The 22,570-nt window shown below is 40.8% G+C and overlaps 1 protein-coding gene across 1 annotated transcript; it reads left to right on the top strand.

The window, feature by feature from the left end:
• Positions 1 to 20,441, top strand: LOC139464831 (polyribonucleotide 5'-hydroxyl-kinase Clp1-like). Its single transcript, XM_071246360.1, has 13 exons — positions 1 to 104; positions 1,439 to 1,516; positions 2,875 to 2,988; positions 4,132 to 4,257; positions 6,462 to 6,575; positions 7,383 to 7,410; positions 8,116 to 8,286; positions 9,288 to 9,377; positions 9,630 to 9,730; positions 10,305 to 10,443; positions 13,071 to 13,151; positions 14,860 to 14,953; positions 17,559 to 20,441. The coding sequence occupies exons 1-13, from the start codon at positions 84 to 86 to the stop codon at positions 17,668 to 17,670; spliced, it is 1,269 nt and encodes a 422-aa protein (XP_071102461.1). The 5' UTR covers positions 1 to 83; the 3' UTR covers positions 17,671 to 20,441.
• The last annotated feature ends 2,129 nt before the right edge of the window (positions 20,442 to 22,570 follow it).

Below are 22,570 nucleotides of genomic sequence, written 5' to 3'. Positions count from 1 at the left end.
GGCAGCGCCCATTGAATGTTGCATGTGAGGCGCAACTCGTAAACAAATAGAAATATTTGAAGGAACAACTTAGAACCAAAGCTATGGCTGACGATAAAGAAGAGGTATGTTTTAGGTATACAACAGGAGTCCGACAGTGAATAGTTTCATCCAGCTGTTACAGTGTTTAGACGAATCGGCATATTGTCCATTTCCAAAATCGTCAGCTGGTGTGGGCCCAATCAGTGTGACTATGACATAATTGTTCACCAGTACTAGCCAATTTTAGACTGAAGGAGGCATTTTGTTTACACTGCCAAATACAGGGAGAAATCTGGTTAGAACATAAGTCAATATCACACAGATTTTCAGTGATTGAATTTAACAGTTTTAGTCCACTAGCTAATCCTTATAATGATAACATGTGGAAACCCTTGAAAAAGGCAAATTTCTACTAGTCCTTAGGATACCTTTTTTAAACTTTTGGGCAGTTTGGCAAGGACTATAGGAACGTTGCCAAGACTGACAGTTAGTCTACAGCTATCTATGAATTACCTTAGTATCTATTTGACACATCCATAGATCAGTTGACTGATCTTTGAAAGGTGATTATAAATTATAACTTTCAAAGATCGGTCAACTGATCTATGATGTCTAACACATTTAACCGCCACAGGTTCATTAACAACTTGGGAAACTCTCCCATCATGGGTACTATTTGCTAGATTTTATAAGATGTGTACACTGAACTAATAAAATCTGATAACCATGACCCATGTGGTCGACACTTGACCCAGCAAAGACTGATACGACATACAACATTAACCTGGATCAATAATCAGACTGAAAATGAACCTACTCCAGAGATGTTACCTTATTGTCATAAACAAAGTGATAAATGATACACACATTTAATCAAATTCAATTCAGTTTGTTACTAAGGTGTACATGGTGTAGGTCATCAGCCCATAGTTACATCTGAATATGCCTGTATGCCACAGACAAGAGGTGTAAGAAGGTTGTAGATTACATACATCATATAACATGTATAGTAGGGATGGGACAGGTAACTTGTGTACCAGGGGTACTCGGGTCAGGTGGGTACTGAGTAGGACCTGGTTAACCACAGGACTACCCGGACCCATGTTTTGTCACGTGATATATTGTTGAAAGACAAAATTCACTCTAACTCCATGCTTACACCATGTACACTACAAGTCACTAATGTGTGCTTTTCTTTCTGACTTTGCATGCATTCCTTCTGTCTTTTATATGTTTCAATCTTCAGTCAATTTTAGTGTATGCATGACCAGTTTGGCATGGACCACAGGACTAATGCCAATTTCTGTCGGTGCCATTTCTAAATAATTTTTTAGACCCTGAGATCTCAGAACAGAAGAGCAAGATTGGAAGTATATACTCGCTGAGACATGATCTTGATAATGTTTCTTGTTTGTAGAGAAAGGAAGAATACAAACTTGAGAAGTTTTCTGAATTAAGATTTGAAGTGGAATCTAAAGCAAGTGTGAACTTAGAGGTAAGTATGTAAATCAGTATTATGCCTGTTGTGTAGACTGTATAGTGTAATTGTAGGATGTATTACCGTATTAACAGGATCAAGCACCCTCCTCCAATAAGCACCCATGACCAACTTATGGACCAATTTGTAACTACCATATTTTCTTGAGTATAGTGCACTTTTTTTTTTCCAAAAAACACAGCTGTGTAGAAGGGGGTGCGCATTATACACGAATTATGAGTTTGGATGTTTTTTTCCCCCATGGAAAGACATTACTGTGAGCACGAAAAAATAGTTTCAGATACAATTTTTGCCGATCCTTGCATTGAAAATCCTTAGAAGATATATCATTGGGTGCTTCTTGACCGAATCACCGGTCGATTCCAAGAAAACGTGTGTACAGCGGATTGCTGTTTCCGGCTTAGTTTACAAGAAAATACACTAGGTAATCGTAATCCCTGGATATAAAACAATGCCTAGCAGAACAGTAAATACTATTTAAATGGTAAATCAACATATCTGATGATTTTTTTTATTTCAAATTCACCCGTTCGTTTACCGGACTTCGCTGAAGGGGTAGATTCTACGGTGTAATATTCGAATATTTTTTTCTCCAAAATACTGAACCCGCTAGAGGGGGGTGCGCATTATACATGGGTGCGCACTATACTCAAGAAAATACGGTAATCTTCACCATGTTCACAATACAGAATATCTACGTTTACAGATTTTTTACAGTAAACAGCAGTGAAATGGGGTAAATAACTGAATTGTAACTGTTATGAAAAAATGTTAGTTTCATGAACGTTTGAACTAATTATTTTGTTACCACTCGATCTTTGAACAATATTTAACTTGTGTATGGTTTTAATAAGCACCCCAATTTTATTGATTTTTATCAATTTCCAATTTTTGCTTACTACCTTTTATTGTAAACCCTCCCTCTGTATATATATTAGAACACACAAAGAAAAAAGTGGTCATTGCATTGCATCTATTGAGCCATTGTGTTTTATTTCAATGAAAGAATCAAGGTGAATACAAACTGTATGTCCTGAACAATCTTGGTTTGAGCTTGACTTTACACTTTCCTTATTAAACTCATTCCCGACCCCTCTCTACCTGCGACATGGCCTTACCATACTTATGAAACTATACTGTTGGCAATACCCATAACTTTTGTCATATCCTAGAATCCCTGACATGGTGTTGTCACAAGACTGTCATGACTGGTGATTTTATACATACATAATATGGAGTGGTGTTTAATAGTTAATTATGATCATCAGAACTTTTGATATCTGTCAATTCTGATTTTCTTGATAACAGCACGTGTTACCATGGTTACTGAATGTTGACATGATCTTGTTTTTCAGTTATGCGATGGAATGGCTGAGGTGTTCGGCACAGAATTAACCAAAAATAAGCGCTATGTGTTTCAAGCCGGCGCCAAAGTGGCCGTGTTCACATGGCATGGTTGTACCATCAAAATATCCTTTCACCATAGACAGATACGCTCTTTGTCTCTCTCAGCAAGTGATATATTGTTGATGTTAAACAAAGATAACCAGTGAAGAAGTATTTTTGTTTCGTAGGCTATGTCATAAGCAAACATAAAGTGGTCGCCCCTAAAGAAATGGAGGCAAGGTTAGTTCTGGACCACATACTACTATTTTTTATGTCACACCACTCATTGTGACACAGAATATTTGATATAACAGTCAGTACTACAGAAGTGTCATGTGAAGATCAGCAATCTTCAGAAACCTATTATCTGATGTAATCAGGCAACTAAAGGAGTCGGGTGGTCGGGCTCGCTGACTTGGTTGATGCAAGTCATCGTATCGCTATTGAGTAGCTCGGTGCTCTGATATCAGTCACTGGGTTATCTGATCCAGACTCGATTATTTACAAACCGCTGTCATATAGCTGGAAGTATTAGAAATGATGTTGTCCTCAAATATGTCAAATCAGCTGTATAAACAAATCAGATGTGATTGAAATCCTTCATTGACCAATCAGAATCAAGTGTTTTTCAGAGTCATAGTAATATTAATCATATTAATTATAACCTTTTGCCAATACTGATCTCAACCCATATGTATTCAATATTGTTGTAGAATTACATACAGATTGGTTAACTGACTGTAAAAGTCCAGTTTCCACCCTTGCTGATCTAGGCTGGAATTTGTGGGCTCGATCGTAATACCACCAGTGTCTATTACAAGTTATGTCCCTTCTATTGACCAATCACATTCCAGCTTTCATACCATTTGCATTTGCTTCAAACAAAATCGCGGCTCCAGTCAAGATGATCTGATCCATAATCACAATCTATTTTGTAATATAAAGGGTCTTTATGAAATGCATCCAATCACATGAGCACCTTGTTTAAAAACATGAACAGATTTGGAACCGAGTTGGATGTACACATGCTGTGCAAATCCTGTAATCGACCGAAATCTGCACGGCAGATGTCGATTTCGTTACGAGATTTTGATTGGACTATGCATAGACTCCTTAGTCCAGCCCAAATATATGACTCCATAATTCCAGCCTAGTTCGTCAAGGGTGGAATCTGGACTTATTTGACATGTATCATGTTTACACAATATTGGCCTTGACCTTGTAACCTCAGCGGCAAGACGGAAGTTGCCTATGTTTCCAAGGAGACCCCGATGGTGATGTACGTAAATACACATGCAGCGCTGGAACAGATGAGGGAGAAAGCAGATACCGAGAACTCCCGCGGACCAAGGGTGAGATACGAGGAGCGGGATGACTTGGGGATGTCCTTGTATATCGGGATACCGGGATATCGATGTATCGGATACATTTTTAATGTCATTCTGTATCCATACAAATTTATGAAAAATATTCTAAATTACTGATGAACAGAATTGTTTGCAATCATGGCAGTGGTTTAAATTACCAGCTTCAGATGGTCCTCGAAAATGCAGAAAATTTAAGTTATACCTTACCTGACGCTACACCTATAGCACTGTGTAGCATCACAGCAGAACTGTGTAGCTTCAGGTAAGGCAAAACATGAGCATTTCTGATTAAATGCAATGTTTTTATACTTACCTGACGCTACACCTATAGCGCCATGTAGCATCAGGTACGTATAAAACATTGCATTTAATCAGAAATGCTCATGTTTTGCCTTACCTGATGCTACACAGTGCTGTAGGTGTAGCGTTAGGTAAGTATAAAAACATTGCATTTAATCAGAAGTGCTCATTTCTAATCATTTAATGGATCAGTCTAGTTCATGTTTAGCATTAAATGGCAGAACTATGGTGGTCATTTATATCTTACACATATACAGAATAATTGTTATTAATAGATGTGTCATGATGATCTGGGTTAGAAGTGATCTTCAGCAACCCATGCTTATCGTAAGGGGCGACCATCAAGATAGGGGGGTCAGACTCGTTGTCTTGGTTGATGCATGTCTTCGTCTCTTGCATAGATCGATGTTCCTGATGTAAGTTGCTGGATTGTCTCGTCCAGACTTGATAATTTACAGACCGCCATCATATGATGCCATCGCAATATCAATACTGAAATTTCCAATCAATAACACCATTCATAGGACAATGTAGGATGAGCATGATGTTTTTAGTTGTCATAAGAGGGCCTAAATGGATCGGGTGGACAGGCTTGCTGATTTGGTCGATGCATGTCGTATCCAAGTTACGTGGATTGATGCTCATGATGTCAGCCACTGGATTGTCTGGTCCAGACTCCATTATTTACAGATTGTTGGCTGGAATATTTTAGAGTACAAGAATCAATCAGCCAAACAATCAGCCAATGGACCAACCAATTGACCAACCTTTTGACCAATCAATCAATCACCATGAGATGTAATGCATCTTCAAAGGGACTCAATAGACAACCAATCAAAACATATATAAAGTAGGTAGCATAAACATGGTAGGTGTTGAGTTAATTAACGAAAAGTGTTTTGAGACTTCTTGTAAATACAATTAGCAAAAAGTATGTTACAGTTAAGTTTCATGTACTTTTACATGCAACCTGTAACAATTTATATCATCTTGTATCAATACAAGACCTCACAGTACTATACTCAACTTGTGACACAGAGCATCATGGACCGCCTCCGTTGTCTAGTGGTAGAGTATTGGCCCGGAGAGCAGAAGGTCCATTGTTTGATCCCCGGCTGTGTCTTAACTCATTAGAATATTGTACTTGTTGTCACCCTGTCTGACGCTCGGCATGAAGGGGCTAAAACAAGGACTGGTCAGCTCGGAGCCAGTATACTGTGTGTGAGTGGGGTATTCATGTTAAACTGCAGCATGGTATCTGAGTGGGCTAGCACTATAAAATCGACATTAGTGCGGACTGGTATAAGCAGATACCCGCACATGTGCATGCACTTCGCTTATCGTAAGAGGCGACTAACGGAATTGGGTGGTCAGGCTCGCTTATTTGGTTCATACATGTCATTGTATCATGCCTAGATTGATGCTCATGATGTCAATCACTGGATTGTCAGGTCCAGACTCAATTATTATTTACAGACCGCCGTCATATAGCTTGAATATTGCGAAGTGCGGCGTTAAACAACAAACAAACAAAGAAAACTATATAAGTGCAATAATCTTGGACGTGACATTAAACCCATTTCCCTCCACCTCGCCAAGGGGCGGTCGGGTAGGCTAGTGGTTAATCGTTAGCTCGTCACGCGGAAGACCCGGGTTCGATTCCCGACATGGGTACAATGTGTGAAGCCCATTTCTGGTGTCCCCTGCCGTGATATTGCTATAAGTGGCGTAAAACCACACTCATTCACTCACTCACTCACTCACTCACTCACTCACTCACTCACTCACTCACTCACTCACTCACTCACTCACTCACTCACGCCGAGTATCATGAGTCCCCCAATGTTGGGTGTATTGCTCCACCACTCATGTCAGTCTGTGTTGTGCAGGTGCTTGTTGTTGGGCCAACGGATGTCGGAAAGAGCACGCTGTGTCGCCTCCTCTGCAACTACGCTGTGCGGCTCGGGCGTGCTCCAGTCCTGGCGGATCTAGACGTTGGTCAGGTGAGAAGCAGACATGATTGGAATGTCAGGTGTCCTTTATTTTGTGTGCCAAACATCACAGCTAATGTGTCTTTTTCTTAACCTGATCTTGTGGATAGAGCGTCTGCCCAGAGAGTGGAAGATCATTGATTAGATTCCCTGGCTAAAAAATATGTTAAAAGATGGTAATTGTTGTTAGCCTGCATGGAGTTCGGCATTGAAGTTAATTGGAGAAAACAAGGACTTTTCGGCCAGGAGTCAATATACTGTGTCTGATTGGTTTATCCATATTAAACTGCAGCTTGGTATCTCAGTGGGCAGGTACTATTAAGCTGGTCCAAACAAGTACAAGCATCCACATGCACACGCGCACGCACGCATGCACACACACACACATGCACACACAAATTCAGATATGTGATTGAGACTCAAGATTACCTATTTGTTCAGGTCTGATGTCAGATAATATGCAAGGGTTTCATCCCTGCCAACCACACTTAAGAAACTACTGTATTTGATTTTGTTAAACATGCTGCTTTTTTGACAGGATTAATTTCAAGTAAATGGAGTTAAGTTTATATGTCTTGATAGTCAGGGATGGTGGGGTAGCCTAGTGGTTAAAGCGTTCGCTTGTCTCACTGAAGGCCCTGGTTTGATTCCCCTCATGAGCACAATCTTGTGTCCCTCGCCTTGACATCGCTGGAACATTGCTAAACATGCTAAAAGCGGCGTAAAACCATACTCACTCTTGACAGTCATGTATGTGCACACATCACATCCTGGTTCTGGAAATAGTACTTGCCTCAACTCTTGTTCTTGTTCTTTCAGAATCAGATAGGAATCCCAGGAACAATAGGTAGGTGAACAAAACACACTACAGAAAGAGAGTGAATGAAATGTTTTCGAGGTTTCTGGACACCTGAAGATCCGGGTAGAGAATAGGTCTTCAGCAACCCATGCTTGTTGTTAGAGGCGACTAACGGGATCGGGTGGTCAGCTTCACTGACTTGGTTGATGCATGCTATCGCATCCCAAATGTGTTGACCGATACTCATGATGTCAATTACTGGATTGTCTTGTTCAGATTCAATTATTTGCAGACCGCCATTCATATAGCTTGAATATTGCTGAGTGCGACGTTAAACAACTAAGAAACAAATAAATGTAATTGGACTAATCTTGTCTGTAAAACAAACATTAAACTTTTAAATTTCACTTGATTGCTATGAAGTGATCACTGCTAATACAAGTCAACATTGCTATTATGTGTATTGGCTATCATTTTATCCAAGATTGCAGATGTTTCCAAGCGAAAACGTATATAACTAACAATGTATATAACAAACTGATTTCTCCGGTCCCTTATAGTTTGTTATATCCACATTCTACTATAACTGTATGACGTTAAACTTTAACTCACTCACTCACTCACTCACTCACTCACTCACTCACTCACTCTCACCCACCCACCCACCCACTCACTCTCACCCACCCACCCACTCACTCTCACCCACCCACCCACTCACTCTACTGTAACTGAGATGCTGTCCCCCCGATGTAGGGGCTATCGTCGTGGAGCGGCCTGCTGATGTGGAGGAGGGCTTCTCGGAGGCAGCACCACTCTGTTTCCACTTCGGACACAAGTCGCCTAGCGAGAATCTCACACTCTTCAATCTCCTCGTGTCGCGACTGGCTGATGTCATCAATCTGCGATGTGAATCCAGCAACAAAGGCAAGTTAACTTCACTTCCATGTCCTTTACTTGATTGAGGGACCCTTGGGACCCTTGGGAGTCCTTGAGATTCTTGGGAGCCTTCAATATGCTTTTATGGGTGCTCTTTTTTAAACATTTTTAAGTCTAAGTAGACAACTTCTGTATTACTGTAAATGCGACATTTCGGTATTGATCCTTATACTGTCACCTTTGCAGTATTAAAGAAGTTGTTATCCATAAATTGTGTCTACTTTGTCATCCATCAACTTCTAATTGATGCCTATCAAACAATTTATCTTTAAGTCTTCAAGCTATGGATATATGTAAAAGTATTGAATATGCATCCAAAGTTTTTGAGGATGTTGCAGATTATTTTTTACTTCTGTATTATAAGACTTAAACAAATTAAAGAATTGGTTCTCAGGCAATGACTTTTAGAAACATAGTTTGGGCGTGAGGGCGGCTGTTTTTGGGTTTTTTTGGCTTGTTCAAACTAGTATGTAACCAAATAATCAGTTGTGTACCATCAACCTGGGAAAGGGCCTCCCTACATAAACCAGCATACAAACTCCTATTGCCGCCATGACCATGTGAATACGACATGAGATGCGCATTAAAGAAGTATTCATGTAAAGGGAAGTAACTGCATGATATATTGGATCGCATTGTTTTGAAGTTTAAGGATTTTTTTATTTTTTGGAAAATAGAAATAAAAACGAAACATGCCCCTGACTTAATGATGATGAGGGCGGTGCCTGAGAACTAAGACTATTGGCATTTGTTTAGAAATTCTCTTGAGTAAAGTTACTCAATGATCTTGGAGTGTACTATTGCTGCAATCACATTTTTGAGGAATTTGGATGAAAATCTGCCAGTTAGTATTCATAGTCTGTTATTATTTCACAATGAGCAGCAATTTTGTCAAACAAAAAATAGGGTGAACTTATCAGATTGAAATATGGTCATGTGAATGTTATAATTAGAACAAAAACATGTTACCTTCGTCTTGTGTGTTTCAGCCAATATGAGCGGTGTTATCATCAACACTGGGGGTTGGATACGAGGAGGGGGATACGAGGCCATTAAACAAGCTGCAGGAGCCTTTGAAGGTATTACCTCCAGTTATCTGACCCATGAAGATCCGGGGTAGAATAGGTCTTCAGCAACCCATTCTTGCTGTAAAAGGAGACTACTTGTCATAAGAGGCGACGAACAGGGTCAGGTGGTCACTGGATTGTCTGGTCCAGATATGATTATTTACAGACTGCCGTCATATAGCTGGAATATTGCTGAGTGGGGCGTTAAACAACAATAAAACAAACAAACAAAACCTGCAGTTATCGCCCTTGTTTCTCCCACAGTTGATGCTGTGATTGTTTTGGATCAAGAGCGGCTGTATAATGAGATGAAACGAGACATGCCGGAATTCGTCAAGATCATCCTGCTGCCAAAGTCAGGAGGGGTGAGTAGCTTGTCTGTCATACAGACTACAATATGCATGATGCTAGCTTACAAAGTATCATGTCGGGGCTCAGGTGGGACGATTGTCTTTGGCTGCAGTGTCCCTCAAGGTCTGTAGAGTGTGGGTTCGAATCCCAGATTTGTACAGATGATCATCTTTGGTTTTTAAGCACCATAGACTTGGTAGACAGCTAGCTAATCGTAACACCTACCATAGACATCATTCACCAACTCAAGACCCGTGAAGGCCCAGGGTAGAAAAGGTCTTCAGCATGTTCAGCAACCCATGCTTGCCGTAAGAGGAAACAATTCTTGTCGTAAGAGGCGTCTAATGTGATCGGGTGGTCAGACTCGCTGACTTGGTTGATGCATGTCATCGTATCCCAATTGCTTGGATCGATGCTCATGATGTCAGTCACTGGATTGTCTGGTCCAGACTTTATTATCGACAGACCGCCGTCATATAGTTGGAATATTGCTGAAGGTGGCGTTAAACAACAAACAATCAATCAATCAGTCAATCAGAAATCTGGTACTATTATTGACATTACTGTGTGTTGTGTTTGCCATGTCAGGTGGTGGAGCGGTCAACACACGTGCGTGCCGAGGGCAGGGACGCCAAGGTGCGGGAATACTTCTACGGCATCAAGAACACCCTGTACCCTCACACATTTGAAGTCAAGTTCGCAGATGTCAAAATATTTAAGATTGGAGGTAATCGGAGAGACTATGATTTAGAGTGATTATCACAATGTCTAAAGCACCGTGCTCCAGTGTGTGCCTTTGTAATGCAATGTTTTATATGTATATGATATTTATTACTTGCCTGTGAAGAGATCACCCGTTTTATAAACATACAGCTGTATTACACATTGTGTAATACCAAAACGCGTGCTTATGAACTCTCGGAACAAATATTGAAAGCTCTCAACATCCCTTGGCTTATTCAATGACATTGCGTGTGGAGATGATAGATCACTGAGAGGAACTTGTGCACACTCGATGACCCCAGCAACCCTCATACTGTAGCACGACAGTTGTTGGTCTAAGTTAAAGTATGTGAGTTGCGATAACCTTAACTCTACTATAATTTTGTCGAACGGACGCCTGAATTCTAAAGGTGGGCCGTAGTATGGTATTAAATTCATATGTTTCAACTTTTGACGTGTTTGAAGTATTATTGTGTTAAACTCAATTGGATTATGCCGTGGATCGTGTAGGTGTCAGCCTATTCACACTCAACAGTATAATTCTAAAAACGTAATAAATGGCAAGTAATAAATAAAATACTAAACTCGCTCCCATGTAAAACCAATTTAATGAAACTCGTGAATAGTTGTGGTATCTGACGAGCGAAAGCTTTAGCTCGTCAGATACCACAACTATTCACGAGTTTCATAAAATTGGTATTACACAGGAGCTCGTTTAGTATTCTATATTTATATGAGGCAAACTATGAATGATGTTGGTACGCCCTCGACAGTTTGCACGTACTGAGTTTAAACATGATAAAGGTTTCCATGCTTACAGTAGGGCTGGGATGGTACACCAACTGTGTGATCCGATACGTAGCATGATACCTTACTCACGATCTGATATGTATCATGATACATGCATGTGCTCTTATCTGTGATGCGTAAGCCATCTTTTTTATAGACAGGATGGCTAATATCTGGCACACTGATGATTTACAGTTGGCAGTGTGAAAATCATCGGTGTACCGACCCACCATTAGCTTACAGACTGCATGTGAACTAAATACACAACCAGGCAGCACATTACTGTAGCAGGGATAACTCTAGGGGATGGTGGGAGGGGTCCTTCAGCTTTTAGCCCGTAAATTTGAAAAAAGGCCCACATTTTCAAATACAGTGGGACATTGTGCTGTATGGGTGAACTTCTGGGATGTTTGAAATTTTTACATACAGGACTCACGTCAGAAAAGTCCTTGAGTCATCCCTGCATTAGGCATCAGTCATGGCATGACAGATTGGCTGTAGTAATAGGAAAGAATGTGTGTGTTTATGAGCCATCAATAAAAAATATTAAAAAAATGATCATGCAAAGGAGAGCATATTTTCAGTAAACTTCAGTTATAACAAACTCAAAGGGTCCAACAATTTTATTTTGTTATACTTGGTGTTTGTTATCAGCATATGTACAGCATATATAACACAAATGGTCAGGACCAAACAATACGTTTGTTATACCCGTCAGTTCCTTATAAGTGTGTTCGTTATTAACATAGTTTACTGTACATAGTTTTTCATTTTTTGTGGGTGGGTCTTTTTGCTTCGTATGGCACCATAATTACATTTGCCAGAAACTGACGACAACAAGACTTCTGCTGGTTTTTGCTTGTTTATGTAACCATTGGTAACAAGGACAATTAAGAGGTTCTTTGCTATTCAAAATGTTTATGTATTTCATTTGGCTTTTTATAAGAAGCCACAATGATATTGTGTTCCGTAATTTGATCTCTGTGATTCTCAGACTTTCCTGGATTATGACCCTACGTTAAGTGAACATATTTTTCATGGATAACTTTATTATTCTGTAACAGCAACGTTTCCCTTGACAACGGTATGAGGATCTATACCTGAACGTCGCTATAACAGTATTATGAAGACGTTGTTATCGATAAATTATTTGTCCACTTTGTCATTCGTCAACTTCTAAGAAATGCCTCTCAAACGACCCTTGGTTTGTCAGCACCTTATGACCATACACGTCAGTTTCCTCAAAGTGGTAAACAAGTCAATTTGCTTTAACATAACTGAAATACTGTTCAAAGCAATGTTCAACCCTACTGATTCTAAGCATGCTACATACACAAGGTTTAATCGCTTGAAAAGTCCCTTGAATATTATGGTCTCTAAAAAGCCTTTATTTTTAGTGTCAACCATGAAAGGCTTGAAAATCACCAAACTAGCTTGAAAAGCCTTGAAAATCACCAAAATGGCTTGAAAAGCCTTGAAAATCACCAACATAGCTTAAAAAAGCCTTGAATTTGTACAATACATCCATGCCTGTTAATATAAATACATGTATAGAAATTCTTGACTGACTTAATGTCTTTTATTGATGGTTGTGAAAATACATCTTGTTGGAAAATTCATACTGCTTTTCAGATATTGTTGATTAATACATGGTATAATTGATTTAAAAAAAAGATGTGGCAGACTTAGGCTAATAACAAAACTAATCAGCACTGAAAATAACAGTGCAAAACCTTGAAAACGCCTTGAATTTTAGTGTTTCGTATCTGTATGAACCTTTATACATGTTATAGGCATGTACTGTTGATGATGTCACTGGAGTAATGTTGTGTGTGTTGCCAGCCCCGCCCCTGCCCGAGTCGTGCCTGCCCCTGGGGATGAAGGCCCAGGACAACAAGACCAAGCTGGTACCCCTACTGCCTAGTAAGTACACCTGTACACACAAACAAGGGATGAGTTGTGCATCAGTATTTCGGGGCACACATCGAGGAGCCATTTTATTTGAAGCAAAGAATTCAGCATACTGTAGCAAGTGTCCCGAATTGGTATACAGTAAACTAGGCTTATAACGAACTCAAATGGAGCACTAATTCCAGTTTGTTATAACTGTAGTTCTTTATAACCATGTATACAGCATTTATCATGTTTATACAGCAAATTTGGGCGATCGGGTAGCCTAGTGGTTAAAGCGTTCGCTCGTCACGCCGAAGACCCGGGTTCGATTCCCGACATGGGTACAATGTGTGAAGCCCATTTCTGATGTCCCCCCGCCATGATATTGCTGGAATATTGCTAAAAGCGGCGTAAAACCATACTCACTGACTATACAGCAAATTGCAGCGACCAAGAATAACAGTTCATTATATCCGCCATTTCGTTATAAGCGTGTTCGTTACAAGCATAGTTTACTGTATATTCCTTATTGCATCAGATTTCATCAAACAATTACACATTAAGTGACCTTTAAGCTTTGTAAGGGGCAGTGGGGTGGCGTAGTGGTTTAAGCGTTTGATTCCACATATGGGTACAATGTGTGAAGCCCATTTCTGGTGTCCTCCGCCGTGATATTGCTGAAATATTGCTAAAAGCGGCGTCAAACCATACTCACTCATTCACTTAAGCTTTGTAAAGTTTGACTTGCTTGGAAGTTTGTGAAGCAGTACACTTGTCCCCAGTTGGTGCTTACTATTGACATATCACTGATATCATGAAGGAAGTCTATTTAGAGAATAACCAACGAGAGGAATGATGGATTATCTGTGCCTTCTGAATGAATGATGAAACTCCCGAGGCTTTGGCGAGGGGCTGATAGTTCATTATTTCAAGTTTTGAGTAGGTTATTCTATATATTACTCGCAGACATTTTAAGAGAGAAAATGAAGAAAAACTTATGAAATGTCAACCCACTAGATAAACTTCACTAAAGGCAAACTATTGTTCAGTCGTGAAATCGAGCTGTGATGTCAGGAACAATGTATGAAGTCATGTTGTATTTTAACAGTGAAGCACTGTGACATGGGGCTTCAACTGACCAATCAGCTTGGAGAATCACTAAAATGCAAATATTGAAAAGTTATTACACTCAATGTTTCTACTCGTATGGGTGATATTGACATGTAAATACTCGATGACCTGATGGAGGTGATTTTGATGAACAATAAGAATTTGAAGTTTCCATATGTGATTCACCTGTTCACCTGTGTCTCTATCCATCTGTCTCTCCTCTCCTGTGTCTCTGTTCACCTGCCTCTGTTCACCTGTTTCTGTTTACCTGTCTCTGTTCACCTGTCCCTGTTCACCTGTCTCTGTCCACCTGTCTCTGTTCACCTGTCTCTGTTCACCTGCTTCTGTTTACCTGTCTCTGTTCACCTGTCTCTGTTCACCTGTCTCTGTCCACCTGTCTCTATTCACCTGTGTTTCTGTCCACCTGTCTCTATTCACCTGTCTCTGTTCACCTGTCTCTGTGTACCTTTCTCTGTGTACCTGTGTCTCTGTTCACCTGTCTCTATTTACCTGTCTCTGTTTACCTGTCTCTGTTCACCTGTCTCTGTTCACCTGTCTCTGTCCACCTGTCTCTCTGTTTACCTGTCTCTGTTCACCTGTCTCTGTTTACCTGTGTTGAATGTTCCAGGTAACAACATCCTGCACCATGTCCTGAGCATCAACTCCTCCACCACCATCGAACAGACAATGATTGAGTCGAACACGCTGGGATTTATTGTTGTGTGAGTACACAGGGTGGCAGAATGACTGACTCCCGGCAGTCTTGGCATAGATTAATGAAAAAGCATGACAAAGTCATCAAAAGTCTGAGATTTTATGCATCAGTCATGACTATGTTTCAACCTTGATAAATTTATGGGACCAGGGTACAACAAGGTTTTCATGTCAACATGCAGGGGTTTACCCGTTTCGACCCGTGAAGATCCAGGGTAGAATCGGTCTTCAGCAACCCATGCTTGTCGTGAAAGGCGACTGTGCTTGTTGTAAGAGACGACTAATTGGATTAGGTGGTCAGGCTTGCTGACTGGGTTGAATCATGTCATTGATCCCAATTGCATGGACCGATGCTCATGATGTCAATCACTGGGTTGTCTGGTCCAGACTCTGTTAAGAGGCCACCATCATATAAATGGAATATTGCTGAGTGCGGCGTTAAGCAACACACAAACAAACTTGAAGGGAACATGGAGAAAATGACGTTCAATGTGCTGATGCTCTGACGAACTTAGTGTTGCTCTGACCAACTGGGTGTTTGTATTGCAGGACGTCGATGAACATGGAGAAAATGACGTTCAATGTGCTGATGCTCTGACTAACTGATTGTTGCTCTGACTAAGTGAGTGTTTGTATTGCAGGACGTCGATGAGCATGGAGAAAATGACGTTCAATGTGCTGATGCTCTGACTAACTGAATGTTTGTATTGCAGGACTTCGGTGAACATGGAGAAAATGACGTTCAGTATGCTAATGCTCTGACTAACTGAATGTTTGTATTGCAGGACTTCGGTGAACATGGAGAAAATGACGTTCAATGTGCTGATGCTCTGACTAACTGAATGTTTGTATTGCAGGACTTCGGTGAACATGGAGAAAATGACGTTCAATGTGCTGATGCTCTGACTAACTGGGTGCTTGTATTGCAGGACGTCGGTGAACATGGAGAAAATGACATTCAATGTGCTGATGCTCTGACTAAGTGAGTGTTTGTATTGCAGGACGTCGGTGAACATGGAGAAAATGACGTTCAATGTGCTGATGCTCTGACTAACTGAGTGTTTGTATTGCAGGACGTCGGTGAACATGGAGAAAATGACGTTCAATGTGCTGATGCTCTAACTAAGTGAGTGTTTGTATTGCAGGACCTCGGTGAACATGGAGAAAATGACGTTCAATGTGCTGATGCTCTGACTAACTGAGTGTTTGTATTGCAGGACCTCGGTGAACATGGAGAAAATGACATTCAATGTGCTGATGCTCTGACTAAGTGAGTGTTTGTATTGCAGGACGTCGGTGAACATGGAGAAAATGACGTTCAATGTGCTGATGCTCTGACTAACTGAGTGTTTGTATTGCAGGACGTCGGTGAACATGGAGAAAATGACGTTCAATGTGCTGATGCTCTGACTAACTGAGTGTTTGTATTGCAGGACGTCGGTGAACATGGAGAAAATGACGTTCAATGTGCTGATGCTCTGACTAAGTGAGTGTTTGTATTGCAGGACGTCGGTGAACATGGAGAAAATGACGTTCAATGTGCTGATGCTCTGACTAACTGAGTGTTTGTATTGCAGGACCTCGGTGAACATGGAGAAAATGACGTTCAATGTGCTGATGCTCTAACTAAGTGAGTGTTTGTATTGCAGGACCTCGGTGAACATGGAGAAAATGACGTTCAATGTGCTGATGCTCTGACTAACTGAGTGTTTGTATTGCAGGACCTCGGTGAACATGGAGAAAATGACGTTCAATGTGCTGATGCTCTGACTAAGTGAGTGTTTGTATTGCAGGACGTCGGTGAACATGGAGAAAATGACGTTCAATGTGCTGATGCTCTGACTAACTGAGTGTTTGTATTGCAGGACGTCGGTGAACATGGAGAAAATGACGTTCAATGTGCTGATGCTCTGACTAACTGAGTGTTTGTATTGCAGGACGTCGGTGAACATGGAGAAAATGACGTTCAATGTGCTGATGCTCTAACTAAGTGAGTGTTTGTATTGCAGGACGTCGGTGAACATGGAGAAAATGACGTTCAATGTGCTCATGCTCTGACTAACTGATTGTTGCTCTGACTAAGTGAGTGTTTGTATTGCAGGACGTCGGTGAGCATGGAGAAAATGACGTTAAATGTGCTGATGCTCTGACTAACTGAGTGTTGCTCTGACTAACTGAGTGTTTGTATTGCAGGACGTCGGTGAACATGGAGAAAATGACGTTCAATGTGCTGATGCTCTAACTAAGTGAGTGTTTGTATTGCAGGACCTCGGTGAACATGGAGAAAATGACGTTCAATGTACTGATGCTCTGACTAACTGAGTGTTTGTATTGCAGGACGTCGGTGAACATGGAGAAAATGACATTCAATGTGCTGATGCTCTGACTAACTGATTGTTGCTCTGACTAACTGGGTGCTTGTATTGCAGGACGTCGGTGAACATGGAGAAAATGACGTTCAATGTGCTGATGCTCTGACTAACTGATTGTTTCTCTGACTAACTGGGTGCTTGTATTGCAGGACGTCGGTGAACATGGAGAAAATGACGTTCAATGTGCTGATGCTCTGACTAACTGATTGTTGCTCTGACTAACTGGGTGCTTGTATTGCAGGACGTCGGTGAACATGGAGAAAATGACGTTCAATGTGCTGTCCCCAGGTGCTCCACCACTGCCCAACACCAACCTGTTTGTCATGGACATTCAGTTCATGGACATCAAGTGAAGTGCAGGCATCGTCACAACATGGACACTGAACTGTCCAGCAGTCTCAAACAGAGAAAACATAGCTACTCTGACAAGGAATAAGTCGCACCTGTCCAGTGAGAGTGTCTGCACTGACTACTGGGATCATACAAAATCAGACACAATGGTCAGAACAATAGTGCTCGCATTCTGATAATGACCCATTATACAATATGCAACACACAGACTTGTAGTCAGGACTCCAGCATAATGAGCAGACAATCCTAGCCCTACCGATGGTTGCCTATCTTTCAAGGATAGACACAGACACTTGGCCTTTAGTCCGAGTCAAATGCAAATCAAGAGGGATTTGTTTTCAATCAAAATCTAACTATTTTACATAAATGTTTAGTCCAAAATGTCCTGCAGAATAGTTGGATTGACCAACAGTGTCAACCCCTGTTTTGTATATCATCAACTGTTTTACAAGTCCTTCATCCTGCCTATCTTTCAAGGATAGACACAGACACTTGGCCTTTAGTCAGAGTCAAATGCAAATCAAGAGGGATTTGTTTTCAATCAAAATCTAACTATTTTACATAAATGTTTAGTCCAAAATGTCCTGCAGAATAGTTGGATTGACCAACAGTGTCAACCCCTGTTTTGTATATCATCAACTGTTTTACAAGTCCTTCATCCAACCCCTGGGCAACAATATATCATCACCACCATCATCACCATCACCACCACTATTGCTTTGTGCTGTGCTTTTAAATTCTCTCAAAATGTATTTTTACCTCCGTAAACTTTTCTTCCTCTGAAATTGCCAGACTGAAGGAGATGGCATACATGTTCCTCCCTATGTTGCCATCATATTTTGTATATTTCTTTTTAGAATTTAGTGCAAGCCTTTCGTATTTATGAAGAAAATATTTGAGTGTCAATGCTGACAGCAACCAGCTGTCTTTGTTGTTTTTACTACATTTGCAGGTGAGCTACAGTGCCACAACTTTTTTTAACGACCCTCTCCCAAATTGTGTCTTGCTTGTACAACCCTGCTCCAAACCCAGTCATACTCTACAGCTGCCTTCCATGGTAGTACATGTTAAATACCTCACTGGGTGGCTCAGTCGTCCAAGGCGGTACAATTCTGGCTACATTGTTGCTTGAGTTATGATGGACTCCAACCGTGAAAACCTTCATTCTACAATGATTTGAAGAACAACGACCCTTGGAAGTCTTCCAACAAATGGAGTTACATAGCTGTGTAGCTGAAAGCTTAAATGGCGTGAAACAATGTAAGGTCATGTCTTAAAAGACTGTCATCTATTAGTTGCTGAGATTGCTTGTGGAATGAGGACCATTATTCCGATGAACTCGTTAACTTGAGTCTTCAAACAAATCTGTGTGCAACTGGATACCTTTACTCATGGGGTTCATCTGCCAATGTTACCTAGATCAGCACCAGAGACAAGGTCTGAGCTGAGGCAGACTAACCTGCAGTTGATAGTTCACTTGTCCACATGTTGTAGTGATTGAGCGAGCGAGTGAGTGAGTGAGTGAGTGTGGTTAAATGCCTCTTTTAGCAATATTCCAGCAATATCACAGTGGGGGACACCAGAAATGGGCTTCCCACATTGTACCCATGTCGGGAATCGAACCCGGGTTTTTCAGCCTGACGGGCGAATAGTTTAACCACTAGGCTACCCGACCGCCCCCCACATGTTGTAGAAGATGTAAATATTTTGTACATAACACAATGTACATATTTCATAAGGAACATTCATTATCTTAGAAGAAATATCATTTTGTGCTGATGCTACATGAAAGAGATCACTTTCTTAAGTTGTCTGTAAGGCTTAAAAAATAAAAGAATTGGTTCTCAGGCAATGAAAAGATCGTGCAGGTGGACAGGCGGGTTTTTTGTGTTTCGTTTTGTTTTTTGATTGATCAAACTAGTAAGGGCCTCCCTACATCAGTAAGCATACAAACTGCTATTACCACCATGACCATAACAGGAGATGCGCAGTAAATCATTGCGCATGTAAAGGGCAGTAACTGTGTGCTATATTGGATCGCATTGTTTTTAAGAATTAGGATTTTTTTATTATTTTGATAATGGAAATAAAAACGAAACGTGCGACAGACTTGATGATGATGTGGGCAGTGCCTGACAACCAAGACTCTTATTGTTTTAGCCTTAGGAAAACCATGGAATGGTTGTGCAGAGTTGTGTCCCTTTGTCATGGGTTTAATTCAGTGATGGTGTTCCTGGGTGTCTCACAGACCGGCAACAGTTGTGCTCAGTTGTGCTCATTAAGCTGTAACATCCAGAAACAATTGAAATACTTTGTGAAACCCACATCAATCACTCACTCAAGGAGCAGGTTTGTTGCATCATACTGATTAAATGATTAAGATCCTACACACCATCAACTTGCGTATATCAATACTGTTCGATATATTCAATTTCATATTCATTGTGATCCTTCAGTCCAAAATAGTGTTTGTCAGTCACCATCCTCATCGGTATAAACCTCAATAAGCTGACATCATATAATAGCTGCAGCAGCTCAACCTTAGAAAGACGACTCCCCACACCAGTTTCTGCAAAATCATTGTCGAAGAAGTGCTTATGTATTTCAGACTTACATTTAATCCGTGATTGTGTAAATTTTAGAAACTTTGAATATTATATTTTTTAAGGATGAATAGCTAAATCTGTTCGATGTCATCTATTTTACATGTTTTATATATTGTCCCGAGTTAAATCAAGGCTGTTTGTTCATTACGATTTGTTATTGTATTCCTTCCATTTCAAATGGATGGAGTTTCTCTTGAAATAAAGCATTTAATCATGAAAGTGAGTTTGTCCTGTTAAAGTTGCATATCTGCCATGGCAATGTTGGAATCATATTTTTCTTTCTGTATACATGATGACCCACGTGATGTACCTGGGATGGAACAGGTCCCCTGCAGTCTACATGTACATTGTATGCTTCTCCTACAGACGAGTAGACGGAACAGGTGGTCAGGCTTAGTGACTAGGGTTGGGAAGAGTCCAAATTTACTACCCGGGTACACACCCCGTATTGGGGGCACGGGTGGCCCAGTCGTCTAAGGCGCCGCGATTCGCTGTGCAGTGTTGCGTCCCTTGGGCACGCCAGAAACCTATGATTGTGGGTTCGAATCCCGGTTCACCCCGATTATGTTTCTAGGTTTGTCAGCACCATACCCGTGCTCGTGGGTTTCACCGAACTGGTAAACGTCTGAGACCTGCATCACTTCGGGCTCTCCTCCCACATTAAGCTGACACGCCGCGATTTAACTGGAATAATGTTAAAAGCGGCGTTAAACCCAACTCACTCACTCACTTTCTGTATCGTTGCAGCCCTAACAGGTTCCCTGCAATCTACATGTACACAGTATGCTTCTCATACGAGCGACTAGACGGAACAGGTGGTCAGGCTTAGTGATTAGAGCTGGGACGAGTCCAAATTTACTACCCGGGTACCCACCCCTTATTACCCGACCCTACCCGAGTACCCGCTGTAAGTCCCGAGAGGTACAAAATGTCCGATTGGGAATAGTTGGACCGTAGCCCTGGAAAAATGTAGAGATACATGTTTGAGATGATCTGGTCATGCATACACTGAAGTTGATTGACGTTTTATCTTTGCTTTAACATAAATGCGAACATTAGTGACTTGTGTAACCATATATGTCCAGATTTTTGTCATTTAACAATATATCACATGACTAACCATGGGTCCAGGTCGTCCTGTGGGTGTCCGGCTCCGTCTCCGTACAGCATCCGCAGCATACGCCGTTACATCCGTGTCAACCATATGGTCACGAGGACAAATTACACATTCTAAGAATGCACAGTAAAAAATGATCACAACATCTGTCTTTACAGTGAAATAATGTCATACCTTCAAGTTTACACTGTTTCTTTCATGCTGGTTGGCTGAATGGGTAGTCACGTGATCTGATATTTGGAGTTCACACACCTGTGAACGGACAGAAAAAGTTCACATCGACTTTGAAATTGGTCTAGTGAACTTCTGCCGGAACTACTTTCCGGGGTTTCCCCGAATTCACGATCGGTGTTTACAATCAACTCGTTTTTCGTTTTTCTGTTTAATCCCTGAATTTATCAGCACTATAATTAATTTAGTATTTTTGCCTGCTCTTATATTATTTCATCTGACTAAAAAAATAAATAAATGGTTGATTCTGGTGTTTAATGTAGTCTAGCTGCTAGATGAAACAAAATGGACTGTCCTTACGGTGATTTGGATATGGAATGGCTATCTATCTTCTAATAACGCAAGAGATGAAAAATAATTCTGTGAAATTACTGAGGTGAACGAAATTTATTTAGTGAGCGATATTGACTTTGATGCCTTGCTTCCGTAATGACAGGAATCCAGCACCCAGACAATATGCGAATGAAAACAATGCTGTACCTTGTCAGATGTGGCCGCCAACACAACCCGGTTCGCTATTGTATCGGAAAAGAAATCCAAGATTTTGAAAAAACAGAAGTTAAGTAAAGAAACTTAAATTAAAAAACAAACAAAACCTTGCCTACCTGTTTTACCGACGAGAAAATATATGTAGAATTACGATTCCGGTTTCTGAGTTGGCCGACCCTCTCCGTGCATTCTAGGCCGAGAAGCGGCGGCAGATGAGGAATGACGGGGCACAGAAATGAAGCTGGCATCAGGTCGTACAGTAGGTCCATCTCGGGTGACAAGAAACACAAGCCAAGTTAAGTATTACAGCACACGCAACAAAACACTCCGTTCAATCCCAACCAGTCCATTCAACATCATTATTTGAAAATGTTGATTGAAGAAACTGCCACAAAAAAAGGTTACAAGGTAGAATGTTCAAAGTAATTGAACAGATGTATGAAAATCGCTTTCGCTCGG

This window comes from Haliotis cracherodii, unplaced genomic scaffold (genome assembly GCF_022045235.1).
Source record: "Haliotis cracherodii isolate W230 unplaced genomic scaffold, xgHalCrac1.p SCAF_17, whole genome shotgun sequence".
NCBI lineage: Eukaryota > Metazoa > Mollusca > Gastropoda > Lepetellida > Haliotidae > Haliotis > Haliotis cracherodii.
The sequence above is the reverse complement of the archived record's forward strand: the minus strand, read 5'-3'. Positions and strand labels throughout refer to the sequence as shown.

Coding starts and splice junctions, on each gene's coding strand:
- LOC139464831 (XM_071246360.1), top strand. CDS start 84: ATGGCTGACGATAAAGAAGAG. Junction 6,576..7,382: donor CGGATCTAGACGTTGGTCAG/GTGAGAAGCAGA, acceptor TTGTTCTTTCAG/AATCAGATAGGAATCCCAGG. Junction 10,444..13,070: donor CAAAATATTTAAGATTGGAG/GTAATCGGAGAG, acceptor GTGTGTTGCCAG/CCCCGCCCCTGCCCGAGTCG.